This window comes from Trachemys scripta, chromosome 1, assembly GCF_013100865.1.
Source record: "Trachemys scripta elegans isolate TJP31775 chromosome 1, CAS_Tse_1.0, whole genome shotgun sequence".
In the NCBI taxonomy this organism is placed as follows: Eukaryota; Metazoa; Chordata; order Testudines; family Emydidae; genus Trachemys; species Trachemys scripta.
In genome coordinates this window covers 132630263-132647582 of record NC_048298.1, presented here as the reverse complement: position 1 = coordinate 132647582, position 17320 = coordinate 132630263, and the positions used below count along the sequence as shown (strand labels likewise).

At 46.7% G+C, this 17320-nt stretch overlaps 1 protein-coding gene across 1 annotated transcript; it reads left to right on the top strand.

Annotated features, from left to right (window-relative positions):
- Nucleotides 1-12283: 12283 nt before the first annotated feature.
- AICDA (activation induced cytidine deaminase) lies at nucleotides 12284-15639 on the top strand. Its single transcript, XM_034785751.1, has 4 exons — nucleotides 12284-12554; nucleotides 12877-13147; nucleotides 13339-13454; nucleotides 13755-15639. Exons 1-4 carry the CDS (start codon nucleotides 12393-12395, stop codon nucleotides 13806-13808), a joined length of 603 nt encoding a protein of 200 aa, XP_034641642.1. The 5' UTR covers nucleotides 12284-12392; the 3' UTR covers nucleotides 13809-15639.
- The last annotated feature ends 1681 nt before the right edge of the window (nucleotides 15640-17320 follow it).

Sequence of the window (17320 nt, the reverse complement as noted above, 5' to 3'; positions counted from 1 at the left end):
CTGTCTATGTTGTTCTCCCGGGGAGCAGAGACAGGGCTGGAACTATGCTGTAAAAAGCTTTGGGCCAGGTATGAAAAATCATCAGATCATACCATTCAACTAATCATTTGAAACCCCAGATATGTAAGTAGATCAGGAAATGTCTAGGAAAACACGATTAGGTTTCTCGCTTTTATTTCTTTATGGCTTGTGGACTCCTCTGTGCTAACCCTAAATGCTTTTGTTTTGCTTGTAACCTTTAAGCTGGACCTCAAGAGACTGATCTTGATGCTTAATCCTTGTAATTTTTTTTTCACCTAGCAAAAGCCTAAGTTCCAAATGTATTTTCTTTCTTTTTGTTCTTAATAAAATTTACCTTTTTTTAAGAACAGGATTGGATTTTTGTGTCCTAAGAGGTTTGTGCGCATGTTGTTTAATTAGCTGGTGGCAACAGCTGATTTTCTTTGTTTTTTTTCTCAGCTCTTCCCTGGAGGGGGGGTGAAAAGGCTTGAGGGTACCCCACAGGAAGGAATTCCCAAATGCGCCTTCCTGGGTTCTCAAAGGGGTTTTGCTCTTGCGTGCTGGCAGCATCAACCCATTCAAGGTCAGAGAGAAGCTGTAATCTTGGGAGTTTAATACAAGCCTGCAGTGGCCAGTATTAATTTTTAGAATCCTTGCAGGCCCCCACCTTCTGCACTCGGAGTGCCAGAGTGGGGAATCAGCCTTGACACCAGCCCAGCTGAAATATCCATCCCAGGAGAAGCTGAGTATATCTGGACCAAGACAGGATCATCATTACCTTCATTGTCATCCTAGAGACCAGCATGGAGGCTCCTGGATGGCTACTCCTGGCTGAATTAATTGGGGGGAGGGGGGTGAAGGGGAGAGATTTGGAAACCTCAGAAAATGCCTCTCCATTTGATAGTAGGAGGCATTGTAAGATGCAGTAACACTGCCTCTGAAGAGCTTATGGCTACTCCATTCCCAGTATCTCCCAGCCAGAGCATGGAATATTGCAGGAACTATTGCTGTAGTTCTCAGCTACTCTGGTCCTAGTGGGAGGCATTATAAGGAATGTCCTAGGAATGTGGGCTGTGGAGGGCTCCCAGCTACTTTAGTCCCAGACTCCCCCAGCATGGAGATCTGTAAGAAACAGAGCCAGGCTGTGGCAAAAAACTGAATTCAGGAATTACAGCAGATACCGAACTGTCCTGAGCAAAGCTTCTTCTTGTGCTGTTAATATCTTGACAGCAGTGTAGGTACAGAACAGAGTGTGTAGGAGGCAGGTTTGGTCTGTGAAACCACAACCACAGTTGGGTTGCTATCATTCTGAAAAATAACTTCATGATGAAATGCTGAGTTTCTTCCCAGATCTGGTAGCTGACTGCAGAAGGCCAGCACTGGTGACCTCAGGTCTCTAGATACCACCAGGTCAAGGGAGATATAGCTGGCTGCAGGGCCATGCAGAGGGGAGAGACAGACAGCTCTGGAGCAGAGCAAGGCCTTTCGGGTACCTGTGATGGGGTCCCTGGGGTGCAACCTGGACTGTGGCACTGCTCAGACCTCTGTCCCATCAACCTGGCATATCCGTCTCATACTGTGATGCCGTGTCAAGCCAGAAACCTCTGGCAGGTACTGCACTTACACAGACATCCACAGGCAGGGACACACCCAATAGATAGGGCCCTACCAATTTCATGGCCATGAAATACATGTCATAGACCATGAAATAAACCCTTCCCCATGAAATCTGATTTCTCCCTTGCTGCTGGGAGCATTTCAGCCAGGGGGCTCCTAGCTGCAAGTCCTGGCTGGGCTGGGGAGGGACAGGACTTCTCCTTCCCCTGCACAACTGCTCTCACTCTCAGAGGTAGAGCAAACCCACCTGGGAGTGCCTCCCCCTGCTGCAGGAAGCTCCAGCCCTGGAGGTTTCTGCAACTGGAGGAGACTTGTGGACGTGGGTCCAATCTCCCTCTGCTGCTGGAAGTGCTCCAGCCCGGGGGCTCCTAGCTGTGAGTCCCTGGGGAGGGACAGGACTTGTCCTTCCCTTGCATGGCAGCTCAGGGGTTGGGGGGAGGGAGATCAGACCCATTTCTGGGTACCTTTTGGGTTGGGACCCCCATGGTTACAACACCTAGCTGAAAACGTGAAATTGGTCAATTTAAAAACCCTGTGGCCGTGAAATTGATCAAAATGGACCGTGAATTTGGTAGGGCCCTACTAATTGAGTTACATGAATGATTTCCCAGACACTCATGAACCATCAATAGGGAGGCTCCAGCCAATTGCCCCCAGCTCCCCAGCCTTGCACCCCAGAACTGTACTGTTTTGCACAGGTCAGAAGCCTGACCAGTGTAAGTTCATTACCCAGTCCTCCACCTCTCGATGTGGAGAGGACACACAAGCCTTTGTAAACTGAACTGAGATTTTCCAAGCGCTTCAACCAAAACACACTGTTTTAGGTAAAATATAATACAGGTTTATTAACTACAGAAAGGTAGACTTTAAGTGATCATAAGTAGCAAGCGTAGAGATCAAAGTTGGTTACCTTAGAAACAAAAATAAATTTGCAGTCTGAGGCTACATCTACACTACGGCGGGGGTCGATTTAAGATACGCAAATTCAGCTACGCGAATAGCGTAGCTGAATTCGACGTATCGCAGACGACTTACCCCGCTGTGAGGATGGCGGCAAAATTGACCTCTGCAGCTTCCTGTCGACGGCGCTTACTCCCACCTCCGCTGGTGGAGTAAGAGCGTCGATTCGGGGATCGATTGTCGCGTCCCGTCGGGACGCGATAAATCGATCCCCGAGAGGTCGATTTCTACCCACCGATTCAGGCGGGTAGTGTAGACCCAGCCTGAGTTCTACAAGCTAAACAGGATTTGAATCAAGCAGCGTCTCCCCCTGACAGTACAAACAGTTCACAGCTCCTCAATACACAGGCTGGGATTCTTTTCCAGCCTGGGACCACCCTTCCCTAATTCAAAGTCTTTGTCCTTCAGATGTTCTGCCAGGTGTTGAGTTGTGGGGGGAGAGAGTCCAAGTGGTGACGTCTCTTTTCCTTTTTTATATGTTCTTCCAGCTTGCTGGAAAAATCTTTTGCTGTGACATGGGGATCAATCAGTTCCCATTGGTCAAGCAGTCTCCACTGTATATGTGCTCCCTTGAGAAGTCTCTGGGATGGTGGATTCTTTCCTTGATGGGTGCTGATGAGCTGTCTGGCTACTCCATTGTTGTACCTGAAAGGCTGGTTGTGGGTGTTCCCAAGCTCACAACATATTTCAGTAACACATACATAGCAAAACTTCATATGTTCCCCTACAATGATAACACATACAATCCAACAGGATATTAATGTTCAACCGATCAAGACTTTTAAAATGATACCTCACAAGGCAGACTTTGTACAGAACATATCATAATTATATACCAGTGGTGAATTGTGGGGGTTCCAGGGTGCTGCTTTGAGGTACCAAGTGTCACAGTATCCCTGGGTTGGGCACTATGGAGGTGGGAGCAGGGCCAGCAGAATAGGAAGTTTGGTTAGAGCTGGAGACTAAGCCTGCTGTGTAGCCCCAGTTGCAGGACAGCATGGGGGAGAGGAATGACATCCCATGCTGGAGAGTGAAGGCCTCTGCTTGTCCACTCTATGGTGATTGGGTGGCTGGGCTTGAGCTCTGGGAGGAGCGGGTGGCATGGGAATGCCGACTGAAGCCCGCTGTGTATGGGGAGGGTGTGAGTCTGAGCAGAGAAAGGGCAGAGGTGAACAGTGCTGGGACCAAAGTTCTCTGTGTATGTCCAGGACGGGGTCGCAGAGGCTCTGTGGGAAGGAGATGGGTGAACAGTGCTGGAGACTGAGGTCCTGTGCACAGCCCTTGAAAGTAGCACTGTTGAAACAGCACTGAATAAATGGCAGCAGTTCAGCTGCCCCATCAATCATCTCAGTGCAGGGATGCTGTTTTAGCTTTGATTGCTGACTCTGCATTTTTCTTACTGTAAATGAGGCAGACTGTCAACCGCATGCTGCAGCCACGCGCTGGTGAAGACATGTAGGGTAGTCGCTGCACGCTGCCTGGGCTCTAACCACATCCTCCACACCTGTGCATGGTGGACAAATAACTCTCCAGCCCTCAATTCCCACTCCTGCCCCCTCGCTTCTTCTTCCCTCCAGCCTGGCATGTGATCTTGGAATTCCTCAATGACAGATAATGTGTCAGCTATCAGATTTCAAGGGCCAAAACCCTTATTGTCCGAAGACACCCAGAGAGAGAAACAGACAGGGTCAGGAGAAGAAGGACTGGAGCATTGCCAGGGCAGTGTGGGGAGCCCAGTACTGGAATAGCAGGGGAGCTGCAGGCAGGGCTGGCTCCAGCATTTCTGCCGCCCCAAGCAAAAAAAAAAAAGCCGTGATCGGCGGTGGCAGTTCAGCGGCAGGTCCTTCGCTCCTAGAGGGAGTGAGGGACCTGCCGCCCCCGAATTGCCGCAGGTGCCGCCCCTCTCCCTTGGCCACCCCAAGCACCTGCTTGTTAAACTGGTGCCTGAAGCCGGCTGCAGGTCAGGACTGAGGGGCATCGGCAGAGCTGGGTGGGGAGCCCGGCACTGGAATAGCGGGGGGACTTCAGGGCAGGATTGAGGGGCATCGGCAGAGCTGGGTGGGGAAAATCTGTACATTGTCTTACTGTCCTATATCTAATTCTAGCGAGGCACTATGAGTATTGAAGAAATACACTCAATGCAGTTAGCAAGCTTATCAGTTTATTTATGTACTCATCATGTTTAGTAGTGAAGTAACCTCTTTTCTCTGCTGTTCTTAGCTTGAGGTCTCAGTGCACAGACATCGCCTTGGTGGTTTCAGCTTCTGCTCCCACTGAGCAGAGAAAGTTTTTCTGCATCTCTGAGGTTTTCACTTGAGGGGAGGGGAAGCAGGTGGTGGCGTTTCTAGCTCTCAGCCAACAAAATTAGCCAACTAGAGCCACTGGCGCTTGATTTAAAATGAGATTTCTGAGCAAGTGGTGAATGGAAAAAACAAATAGATATTTATATCTCTACACACAGATCACACGACTTCCTGTTGACTAAACAGGCAGCCTGCTCTCTGCTTTGGGCTGGATAATTGCTTTTAAATATTTACTAAATGTTAGCTCTAATTTCTCAGACTTTTGCTGTCTGAATCTTTAGAAACAAATCAAGTTTGGTATTTTTCTCTGCGGCTCCTTCTCTTCTCTGCTTGTCTCATTTTATATTTTGAATGTGCCAAGCTCTGAGTTCAAGCACAGGTGCAGGTTTATATACAAGATCCCATTACAAATTGGAACCATGCCCTTTGGTAATAAACACATTCCCAACACAGCCTGACCCACCAAAATGCTCCCGGCTTCCTCTCCATTAGCTCTGGGGGGAATGGAGGAGTCTTGCAATGAGCCCTGATGGTCAATAAGCTGTGCTGGAGAAAGAAACAGACATGGAGAAGCCTTCTCTGGGAATGACCCATTGTCAGTCCCTTCCCATTTTAATTAAATAATGATGATTGGAACACAGGGAAGAGATGCCTTAGAGATATTAAATAATTGATAGTGGTAATAGTCTCTTACATTTCTCTAGCGTCTTCCACCCAAAAGGATCCCAGGTGTGATAAACATTCTGCAGATTACAGAGGGGATTATAGTGGTTAGAGCACAGGTCTGCGAGTCCTGGTTCTGCTGTTGACTCACCCTGTGACCTTGAACAAGCCTTGTCATCTCCTTGTGACTCAGTATCCCCATCTGTAAAATGGGGAAGATGCTGCCCATACTGAGAAGTGGTGCTGAAAAATAATTACATGTTTATAAAGGGCTTTATATCCTCCAATGGAAGATGCTATAGAAATATTCTTTCTTTCTTTTTCTTTCTTTCTCCCACTGTGCTTCTCTCTGTCTCCCTAGTTCCATATAGAGCAGGTAGAATCTGCCCTGCTTTTAGGTAGTAGGGATTATGTGTTAAACCTCTGAGAACATGTCCCCTTTTGGGGGTTTTAGGTGAAGGATCTGGTTAAATATCATATGAAACGTGACATTTGTTAAACCTTCAGGTAAGTATGTACACTGAGCCGTTGTTTAAACAGAGGGCTAGGCTAACAGATAAAGTTCTTGGACTTCTTTCAGTGTGGAAAACTTGATGTAAGCACTTGGCTATGGAAATTAAGAACCAGAAAAGGAATGGAACTGCAACCTCCTTAATGTAGCTGATGAAATACTGGCAGGTGTGTTCTTGAGAAGTAGCAATTTCTGTGGGGTATATGGACTTTTTTAACATCCTTTGAAATGATTTACCTGTCTTTATCTCCTTCCCAGTTAAAAGGCACCAAATTTAAATGGGAAAAAAGTTGAATTCACTAACACAACATACTATAGGGTCCAAGAGCTTAGAAAGATTCAAAATGGATATATATATGAATAATAAGAATGTCCTCTGCAATTCTATTAGCTAGGGTACATCTTTATAAGGCATATAAACCCTCATGCTTTGGGACATCAATCAAACACTAGGGGATAGGGGATCAGCTGGTGTGAATTGTTATAACTCCTGAAATCAATGGAATATATGACAATTTACACTAGCTCTGGATCTGCCCCATTCACCTGCAGTTAGGAAGAAACTTCCCCAGTATGGGGTTTCTTGCACCTTCCTCTGAAGCATCTGGTATTAGTCACTATCAGAGACAGGGCACTGGGCTAAATGGACCTGGGGTCTGTTTCAGTACAGAAATTCCTACGTTCCTTATATTTTTGCATGTACTGGTTTCATATGACTCTATCAGTCATTCTGAAAGTCAGCTAAACAAATAAAGGAAATAAATCAAGTACAGAAAAGTGCAGCACTTCCTCCAATATTATAAAAACAACCACAGCCCTATCCCAGCAGCCCCCCCTATCTTGTCTTGCCCTAGTGCTGATAATGCACAGTCCATGTTCTTGCGGCTGTTCGTACAACATGGAACATGGTTGCCAAGAAAGAGGGAGAGACGTGGTGGAAAATCTCCCTATCATCCCCGTGGCGCCCATCCTGAGCTGAGCTGCTCTCTGAGAGGTCTCAGCTTTCTGTGCCTTCCCTAGAATGAGCCACAATCCGCAAGGTGCTGAGCATCTCCTGTGAGCAGCGGGCATTGCAGGGGCTCCTCATCATCACCCAGGAACAAGCTCTATGACTTCGGGGCAGAGCTCTGGCTGCAAAGCACAATGTGTACATTTATGCTGCTGGAGTCATGAGTCTGGCTTATCATAATGAATGGCTTTATACATCTTCTGCATAAGACATAGAACTGGGGCTCTTCAGCTCTGATCCGGCAATTTACAACCTGTGGGCAGACTGCTACCGCTGCAGCAACGGCACCCACACGTAAACAGGAGAATCATTAAAGATCCCATGCGGCTTTCTGCAAGAGGCTGCCTGATTCTCAGTCTCTCTCATTATAGCTCTCTCATATTTGCTCAGCACCAGTCACCATAATATTTAGGTGTCAAGTTGGAGATTAAATTCCACCCCTGAGCATTACAATTTGCATCTCTAAATTCTCATTGCATTTTCAGCTGGAGACAGTTTTCTTCTCCATTTCCTGTACTGATCTGTTGTGTAGTGCTTCTGTGTGCTTTTAAACAGCAGCTGTGTCCCACCCCAGAGATGACTGCTGTTCTGCAGTGAGGGATGCAACTCCTTTGTTCACAATCTGCAAAGCCCTGCGGGATGAAACTGACAACAGCAATGTAGATGACAGTAGTAATCTGATGTTTTCTATGTTCCTTCTATCCAAGGATTCCAGACACTTTACAGTCATTGATGAAAAAAGCTTTACAATCCACCTGTGAAGTTGGTCAGCATTATTATCCCCCTTGTACAGATGGAGAAACTGAGACACAGAGAGATTAAGGTCCAGATCATTTAAGGTATTTGGGAACCTAATGCCCACTGAAATCAATGTTAGGTGCCTAAATACCTTTGAGGACATGGGCCTAAGTGACTTTGCCCAAGGTCAAACAATGAATCAGTGGCAAAGCTGGAAAAAATCCCAGGAGTCCTAGCTCCCAGTCCCCTGCTCTAACCATTAGACTACTTTTCCTGTTTAGTTGAATTTTTTTATTGATATTAATTTAGAAATATATCTTAGAGCTAAGAGGGGACCAATGAAAGGTGCAGGGGGTAGAGAGGAGTAGCCAATCAGGGCTAAGCATCTTTTAGAACTGAAGTCCCTTTACATTATAACCCTTTCCTCACTGGTTCCTGTGGCCCCAAAGAGCTCTTTAACTCCTCCCCTACCTAAACCAGACTGAAACCTGGAGGGAGATGATGGGTGGAGGCGACAAATGGGGGAGGGGAGTACAGGGCAGTTCTCATTTCTGTACATCGAGTCAGAGGACCATTCACACGGAGCAAGTGAGCAGGGTGACTCAGAGGATCTCCCTGTGACCCCCATCACCTCAAAGGAGACCCCGGCATGGCCATGGACAGGTACCCCTCTCCCTCCTACCAGAACTCAGGGCTTCTCTCTTGGTATGAATCTGTTCTGCACAGCTGCTCGCTGTCCCTCTCCATTTCTCCATCTGACTCAGTTCCCCAACTCTCCCTCCCATCTCTTTCTCTCTCTGACTGTCCCTCACTACATATTTCTCTCTCTCTAGCTCTTTCTGTCATTTCCCCCATCTGTGTCTAACCTATTCTTGTTCAGAGCTTTCTTTCTTTCTAGAACTAGGATGGGTACAGAGAGCAGAGGGGTAAACATTCAAGTGCTTCTGTGATCTATCTATCTATCTATCTATCTATCTATCTATCTATCTATCTATCTATCTATCTATCTATCTATCTATCTATCACTATAGATTTCTGTCTCTTATTCTCTCTCTGGTGTTCATATACTTGCTCCTAGGTACAGATCATTCCAGATTACAGTAGCTCTACTTGCACTGCAGTTACACAGTGACCAAATGATTACCTAATCACTCTCATGCAATTGCATGCCATTCTCCCATGCAAGGACCTGCACTGTGATTTGAACATTTGGGGAGTGTATCTATAGTAGAGGATATGCTCAACACCTAACCACTTTCTTTAATGACTGAATATAATCATGACTCAGATAGCATCGCCTCTAACTATGCAGGAGCTATACGGGGTGTAAACACCCAGTAATTTGTAACTAGCTATACAGTGTGAACCTGCTCAGTTGCTTTAACCTCCTAGTCTCTGCCCAGGGTTGACTTGTTGATACCCACTTACCAAACATGTTTTGAAGTCATTACTATAGAAGAACTCCCAGTGGAGTCAAAGCCAGAGCAAGAACACAGCCAGAAGTGGAATTAGCACTAGAGCTGGTTGAAATGTTTTGAGTGACAGATTCTCAGTTGAAAAATTGCCTGTTTTTAACATGGGAAGTTTGCATGAAAATGGCTTTTTCCCCCCCATATTTTCATTTTTTCTGATGACATTGGAAAATACTAATTTGAGCATCATTTTGCTTGTTTGGTTTATGGTTGTTCTTTTTTTCCCAATGCACTGCCCTTTTCCAGTGGCAAAATTGTTAAAAAGAATTTTAAAAAGAGGAGAAGGAGGGATGAAAATGAAGCATTTGAAGGTGAAAATGTTCACAAAAATGTTCAAATAAATGAAAATTTCTCCCTGTTCCAATCCCACGGAATGACAATGCTTCAAAATGGTCACATCTGTCATGATTTTCCCCTACACTTTCTCCAGCTAAGATCTCAGTATTTGGTCCTAGATGTTATACTTGCTCCTTAGCCCGTAACAGTGCAGGTAGTGCTACTGTAACATCCTGAGGTTAGTCTACTGAAGGCAAGAACAAAAGGGGCGCCCCCTTTCTGTCCCCTTTTCAAGGGGGATAATGCCACACCTCCCTGCCTCTCCTCTGCTCCCCCACCCCCCGCCCCTCCCGCAGCGGTAAGCCACATTTGAAAGTGAGAGTGGACCATTGGCCAGGAGGTATGTGCTTTGTGGACTAGAGCCAGAGCCGCTTCTGTGGGTTGGTGGATGGGTGGGGTGCTGAAGGGCGGGTTGAAGTTGGAATAAAGTGGTACTAGCCCATTGGGGGCCACAAGCAGGACTATTTTTGCCCCTCCTCAACACATAATAAAAAGTGAATAGGGGGGCCCCTTGAGCAGCTTGGGGCCCTAAGCAATTGTTTAGTCTGGTTATGCCCAGCGCCGGCTCTGGATGTGACTGTTTCAAGTACACAAGATACAAGTGTGAAATAAAAGCAATCATGATAAGGAAGGATGGATGAGGAGAGAGAGAAATGGAAAGTCAGAAAGACACTCTAAGAAATGGAGTGAGACAAACAGAGAAATCGAAACGTGGAGATGTGTGTAGTCAGCTCATTTGTATGGTGCTTCTGGCCAGCCTTGTATTCTAAGCAGGGCTGGACTGCAGCCACGCTTAGGTGGGAGACCTCCAAGAAATCCCCAGATGCTGCAGGGAGTGGCAGGAGTAGCTCAGTCGGGGAGCTCTCTCTCCTCTGAGTCAGTATTGAGTCCAATGCCACAGTGGATGCTTTGTTGGGGGGAGAAGTGTAGGGTTCTCTGGCCTTTGGGTCATCACTAACACTCCAGCATGGGAAGGAATGCTGTGGCATCAAAATCAGAGGACTGCCATTTGAGCTAAAGGAATAACTCCATTAACTGATAGCAGTAGTAGGCTCTTGATCTTTTTGTGGACCATCCACAAGAAGAAGTCATGACACAACTTAGTGTGTTACACGTTTATGAGTTTAAGTTTATAATATAGACATTGGGATGAAATATGATATGCATATAATGTTCTTTATGTACATTTAAGGTTGTGGGTTTGGAACAAAGGATGTGTGTGAGTGAGGGATGTGTGTATCTTGTGTGAGAATGAGAGTTGTGGGTCTATCTCTGTGTGAATGTGCATGAGGGAGGCATATGTGTGTAAGGTAGGAAGCTTTACATATGTAAAAGTGGGTGTGCTGTGGGTATGTAAAGGTATATGACAGAAGGATATGTGAGTGTGACTGTGCAGCTGTGTGTGACAGCTGTAGGTGTCTATGAATGGGGGGGTGTATGCATGTGTGTGAATGTGTCTGAACGAGTGCATATGAGTGTGTGCAAATTAAGGTTGTGTAACATATGTATGTGTATGAAGCTGTGTGACAGGGAAGAGTGTATGTGTGTGTAGCGAGAATGTGATTGTAATTTCCATATTAAATACTGAGTTACTCAGATACTATGGTGATAGGTAACTAGATGTGTGAGGGAGCAATGTATGTGTGTCACACAGAGAGTGTGTGTGTGTAAGTGTGTGTGTGTGTGTGTGTGTTGAAGAGATGTGTGTTTCCTTGAGACTCTGAGACCTCAGACTAAAATCAGACAAACCTGATACAATAAATCAACAGACACAAACTTCCCTTGCCCAACCTTTACTCCACTCTCATCCCCCTACAGACCCAAACCCTATATCAACTGACCTGCTATAAGTCCCTCCATCACACATCAGCCCTTCAGAGCGAGGAGATGACATGCCAGGATTATTTTTAACCCATTCACTTCTGTTTTGCATTGCTGTGGAGGTGGCTAGTGTCTCACCTCAGTGAGCACAGCTGTTCACAGCTCCTGCTGCAACCCTGCATTGAGGCAAAGCCCGTTAGAAAAAGGTCTATGACTTCTGCATCCCCCTGGGCCAGAGTAGGACCCTACGCAGAGTAATGGGCCCCTATGTGTGAATTTATTTGACTTAGGGCTTGTATCCATATAGGTCTCCATCCAGAAATATCCTTCCATTAGACTGAATGGAATCTTTTAGCTAGATTGCTGGTCTCTCCCCTCCCCCATTCTATCCTCCCTGTTTGATTTATTCCAGCATTCCACTGATGTTTGTCATTCCACCATGTTTATCTCTTGGAGGCCAAGGCAAAGTTTTTCCATTCAGCCTGCTCTCCAGAGCTTTGTCCAATCCTAGTTCTAAATCTCCCTAGTGATGGGGCTGCCACCCCTTCCCTTGGAGACTTTGCCACAGTCTCACACTGTGAGGAAACATTCCTTTATTGCCCAGTCCAAAATGCCCCATCTTCTCAATCGCACCCCAGGTCTCCTCCCTTCAGATTCCCAACCAATTGCTCTGCCTCCTTGCTTTTATGCCCTTCCAACAGTTTTATCCCCTCCCACCTTAGTTGTTGTTTAACCAAACTGTAGATTAAATTCTTTCCATTTCCACTTGTAGTGTTCCCCCCACCCCGCCCCTGCAGCCCCGTTGCCCTGTCTGTGTCCCTTTTCTGAACACTGCAGTTCTGGTACAGATGGGCCTAGGAATGGAAAGGATGTTCTAAGTGCAGTCACACCAGAGCCCTGTACAGAGACACTGTCGCTTCCCTGCTATGGGATGTGCTATTATAGTTTAATCTTCCCCTCAAATGTTCCCCTGCAGCCTCCTGATGAAGCAGAAGAAATTCCTCTACAATTTCAAGAACCTACGCTGGGCCCGGGGCCGCCATGAGACCTACCTCTGCTATGTGGTGAAACGTCGGGATAGCGCCACCTCCTGCTCCTTGGACTTCGGATACCTGCGCAACAAAGTATGGGCATGACTTGGGCACCTATCAATACAGCCAAGCACCTATCAGCTCACTTACCCAACCATCAGGCCCTCTGTGTACCCACCTACTCCCCACACTATGCATCAGTGCACCCACCAGCTCATCCCCTACCTATCCATGCATCCATCAGCTCACCTGCATATCCATCCATCCATCCATCCATCCATCCATCCATCCATCCATCCATCCATCAGTTCAACCCTATATCTGCCCATACACTCATCCATTCCCCCCCATATCCATCCATGCATGTCTCCATCCTCTCTCCCATCGTCTCCCTCTCTGTCTCTCTCTTGCTCAGTCGGGTTGCCACGTGGAGATGCTCTTCCTGCGTTACATCTCTGCCTGGGACCTGGACCCTGGACGCTGCTACCGAGTCACCTGGTTCACCTCATGGAGCCCCTGCTATGACTGTGCCCGGCATGTGGCTGACTTCCTGCGTGCCTACCCCAACCTGACACTGCGCATCTTTGCCGCCCGGCTGTACTTCTGTGAGGACCGCAATGCTGAGCCTGAGGGGCTGAGACGTCTGCACCGGGCTGGGGTCCAGATCGCCATCATGACCTTCAAAGGTGAGACAGTATCTCAGAGGTGGAGAGACAGAGGCCTGGAGAGAGGGGACAGGGGAGAGATGGCGACAGAGTCATGGGGGAGACATATAGAGGGATATGGAGCCCTAATGATCCTTGGGGACAGTTGAGTCCTGTTCTGGGCATCCCTGACTCTGCTCCATGTCTTCAACCTGTCTCCTGCTCCTTGGCAGATTACTTCTACTGCTGGAACACCTTCGTGGAGAACCGGGAGAGGACCTTTAAAGCCTGGGAGGGGCTGCATGAAAACTCTGTCCGTCTGTCCAGGAGACTCCGGCGGATCCTCTTGGTGAGGAACATTTCTTTTCCCCTGTCCATCCAGTGTCTCCCCTTTCTCCACTGCTGCATTTCTTATTTGCTCCTGTGTGTCCCTTCTCTCCCCTCTATCTTCTCTTCTTGACTTTCGTCTGCCCACTTTCCTCACCTCTTCTCTCCTCCATTCCATCTCCCTTTCATTTTTACCCCACCCTTCTTTGGCTCCTCCCTTCTCCAACCCTCCTCTCCTCTTGTCCCCTTCATCTTCTCCGCCCCTCTCAGCATTTCCGCTTATTGCACAACTAACTCATCTCTTCTCTCCTGCTCTGCACAGCCACTGGATGAAGTGGACGATTTACGCGATGCCTTCAAAATCCTGGGACTTTGAGGTGGGCAGGAGGGAAGGTCACAGACAATCAGAAGACTCTGGAAACACACTGGTCCTACAATGTCTCTCTTTCTCTCCCACTCACACTTTCTCCCCTTCCTTCTTTCCATCCCTCCCTCCACTCTTAAATCCCCATGTCCTGAGAAAAGACCTTTCTTACTTCCCTTCCAAGGAAAATTAGGATGACCCACTAAAGACAGAATTCCCCTGCACTCTCACTCCCACTCCATCCAGCACTACAGCCTTTCTTGGGGAAGCCAGGACTGGAGTGAAAGCCCCACACTGCCCTACATTGATGCTTATAGGGTATGTCTTCACTACAGAGTTAATTCAAGTGATCAATACCCAGGTCTGAGCATCCAGGTTGGCTTAGCCCAGGTATGGGTGGCCACACCGCAAAGCCCCATCTGTGTTACTGTGTGCTCACCGGTGCTGCACTTGCCCATGTGTGCCTCTAGGACTCTTGGGGCACATCCCAGGGTTCTTTGTGCTGCAGTGAGCTGAGCCGCTTCATGATTCTCTGGCAGTGAATCGTGGGACAATTGGTCTGTCCTTCTGGGCACATGGGGGGAATTGTGGGAAGGCGTTGGAGGACGAATAGTGATTGAGTCTGTGCCCTCACTGCAGAGTGGGAGTGTTATCAGTCAAGCGCAAGCCTCTCTCAGCCTTTAGCCTATAGTCCCAGCTGTGCCAGCTAGGCCAGGTGTAAAGCAACACCAACCTTGAGAGGGTTTTGTGTGTAGCCAGGAGCTGGGTTGGGGCAATACATGAATAAGAGCCTGAGTTAACTCTGCAGTGAAGACAGACCTCTAACATTTCCTGCTGAGAGAGGACAGGACTGGATTAATTGGGAGTCACCCATCCTGTCTCCTTATGCTGCCTCCTGCTGGGAGAGGCATCAACTGGAGTTCATGTGAGACTGCCATGAAGCCAGCTGTCCTGCACTGATCCCCATTGAGCCCCCTGCTATGAAAGGGTAGGGCTGCAGTAGCCGAGAGACTCCCCTTGCCAGCCCTTTTGTCCAGCTCTCTGCACTGCCTTCCACTTGGAGAGGTTGAGACTGGGAGACAGAATCCTAGAAATTTGAGGTGGAGATGCTGTGGCCAAAAGTTTCAAGGGTGTCCACTAATTTGAGGTACTCACCTCAAGATACCTTGGGCCCAATTTGCAGAGGTGCTGAGCACCCACAGCTCTCATTGACTTAATTGGTCCTTGACTTCTCAAGCTGGGCAGTGAAAAAGAGACATCCAGATTTAGTGGGGACTTTTGAAAATGCCGGCCTAAATCTATTTCATCTTCTTCGCGCAGCTCCCTCAGTCAGGGCAGGATTGTCCCCTGCAGTCTAACCTCCAGGCCTTCATCAAATATAACACTCATAAGCAATGGAGCTTCCATTATTTCCTTTTTGGGAGGGACTATTCCATAGTCGATTAGCCGCTGTACGTTCCCCACAACAAGTGTCCCTGCATGATGCTGTACAACACCTCCTTCTGGGAAAGTCTGACACTGCACTATCTGAGATCTCCTTAAGCAGTTAGAGCTCCTACACCATTCCCAGTAGTGCTTCCTTTTGGGAGAGGCTTGAACTAGAGTGGTTGAGAACTCCCCTACCGTTCCAGTGCCCGCCCCATTCCCTACAGTGCCTCCTGATGGGAGAGGTAGGAAAAGGACTAATTATGTGCTTTCCACACCCAAGTCTCCTGCACTGTTTCCTATGGCACCTCCTGCTTGGAGAAACTGGAACTGGAATAGCTGTGAAAATTCTCTGCAAAGCATTAATTTCCATGCATGGTGCTGTAGAAGTGCTTGATGTGATGCCTGTTAATGTTTGTACATATATATATATATATATAAAACTACATATATATAAATAAATAAAGTTCTTTGTATGAGTAGGCTTGGCAGAATATGTTTTTTTTAATAATTTCAATGTTTATTTTGAAGCACTTTTTAAAGTTTTATTGATTTAGATTGTCACAGTTGCACAAAATTATGGGGCAGGGTCCTCATCACATGTCAAAATATACAAAGTAAATAGCCTTAAATAAAAGTCTAATACGTTTTCAAGCAGCATTTCCCTTACTTTGCCTAGATGCAAATTTTGATTATTATCAGTGGAAATTTTTTCTCACGGGTTTGTGTGTGTGCAGTGAAATCAGCATTTACTGCTTCCAAACCTATGTCTGAGCCTTAGCTTTTGTGGTCTGTTCCAGAGATGAGCCATATAAGGGTTATGAAGCTGGAAGAAAAGCTTGGAACATAATCCAGATGTTAAAGCTGAATCCTAGACATGCTGGTTATTTTAGGGATAAACCAATGGCATCCCCTCACATTTGCCCTTTAAATCATTACAACGTCACACATCAAACGCAGAGCGTTATAGTGGTCAGGCAACCTACACTTTGGAAATATCAATGGAAAGAGGCAAAGTGAGTGATCGTTAACATGCAGGCAAGACTTATAATAAATAGACCACAACCCTTCCCCATACAAGGAGGTAAACCTCACTGTCCACAATTTACAGAGGAGGAAACTGAGACGCTGATTTGCACAAGGTCACAAAACAAGGAGGTAGTAGAGCTGGGAAGCGAACCAGGTCTCCTATTTTGAGCATAGCTCAGGGCCTTGGTCAGCAGAGAGCACTGCCTCGCATAATGTCACTACCCTTTTTGGAACATGGAATCCTCTGTAGAGTGATGAGCTATAGAAGTATTACTAAAAGCAACACTTTCTTAAAGTTGGGACACTGGATTTTATTCCAAGTAGCATTCACTAGTAATCCAAGGGGGAAATGAAAAGAGAGGAATCTCACAGTAGACAAATAAAGGCTCCTCTATGTGCACTGAATGTTCAAAACCCATCACAGGTCATTTCCTTTCAAACCTCTAATAGTATTGACGGTAGCTTTGGTCATTTATCTAACCTAGCTGATCTAGCTATAGTAATCTATCTGATCTAGTTCACACATTTCCAACATGTACTATAGTAGGTAGGCACCAAACAACCTGTGTCTTATACAAGCAATCCATTAGTAAGATGATTTATCATAAAGACACTGGCTGCACTAAATTTGCTTTGTAAACTCATCCAAGCAGGATTACACAGGGTGATTCCATCCAGAGTAGAAACAGAGGTGAATACAATGTAATAACTTTGCATTTAATCCCCAAGGATCCCAAATTCTTTTATAGACTGTAAATACACAACAAATCCTATGTCTTGGCAGGGGGTTAGACTAGATGACCGTTGCAGTCCCTTCTAACCCTATGATTCTAATATGGGTTTCACTTCACCAATTATATTCCCTATGGAGATAGTGGGGAATTGATCCTAGGCTTCCTTCCTTATTTATAACTTGGATCAAGCATTAATTCTCAATGGAGATTCCAGGGGATCTACCCCAGGTCCTGCTTGTGAGTTAAGGAAGATGCCGGTATTGTGTAGGTGAATCCCAGAGGTATGCTCCCTATGGAGATCCCCGGGGGAAAGCCAGAGCACAGAACCTGTAATGT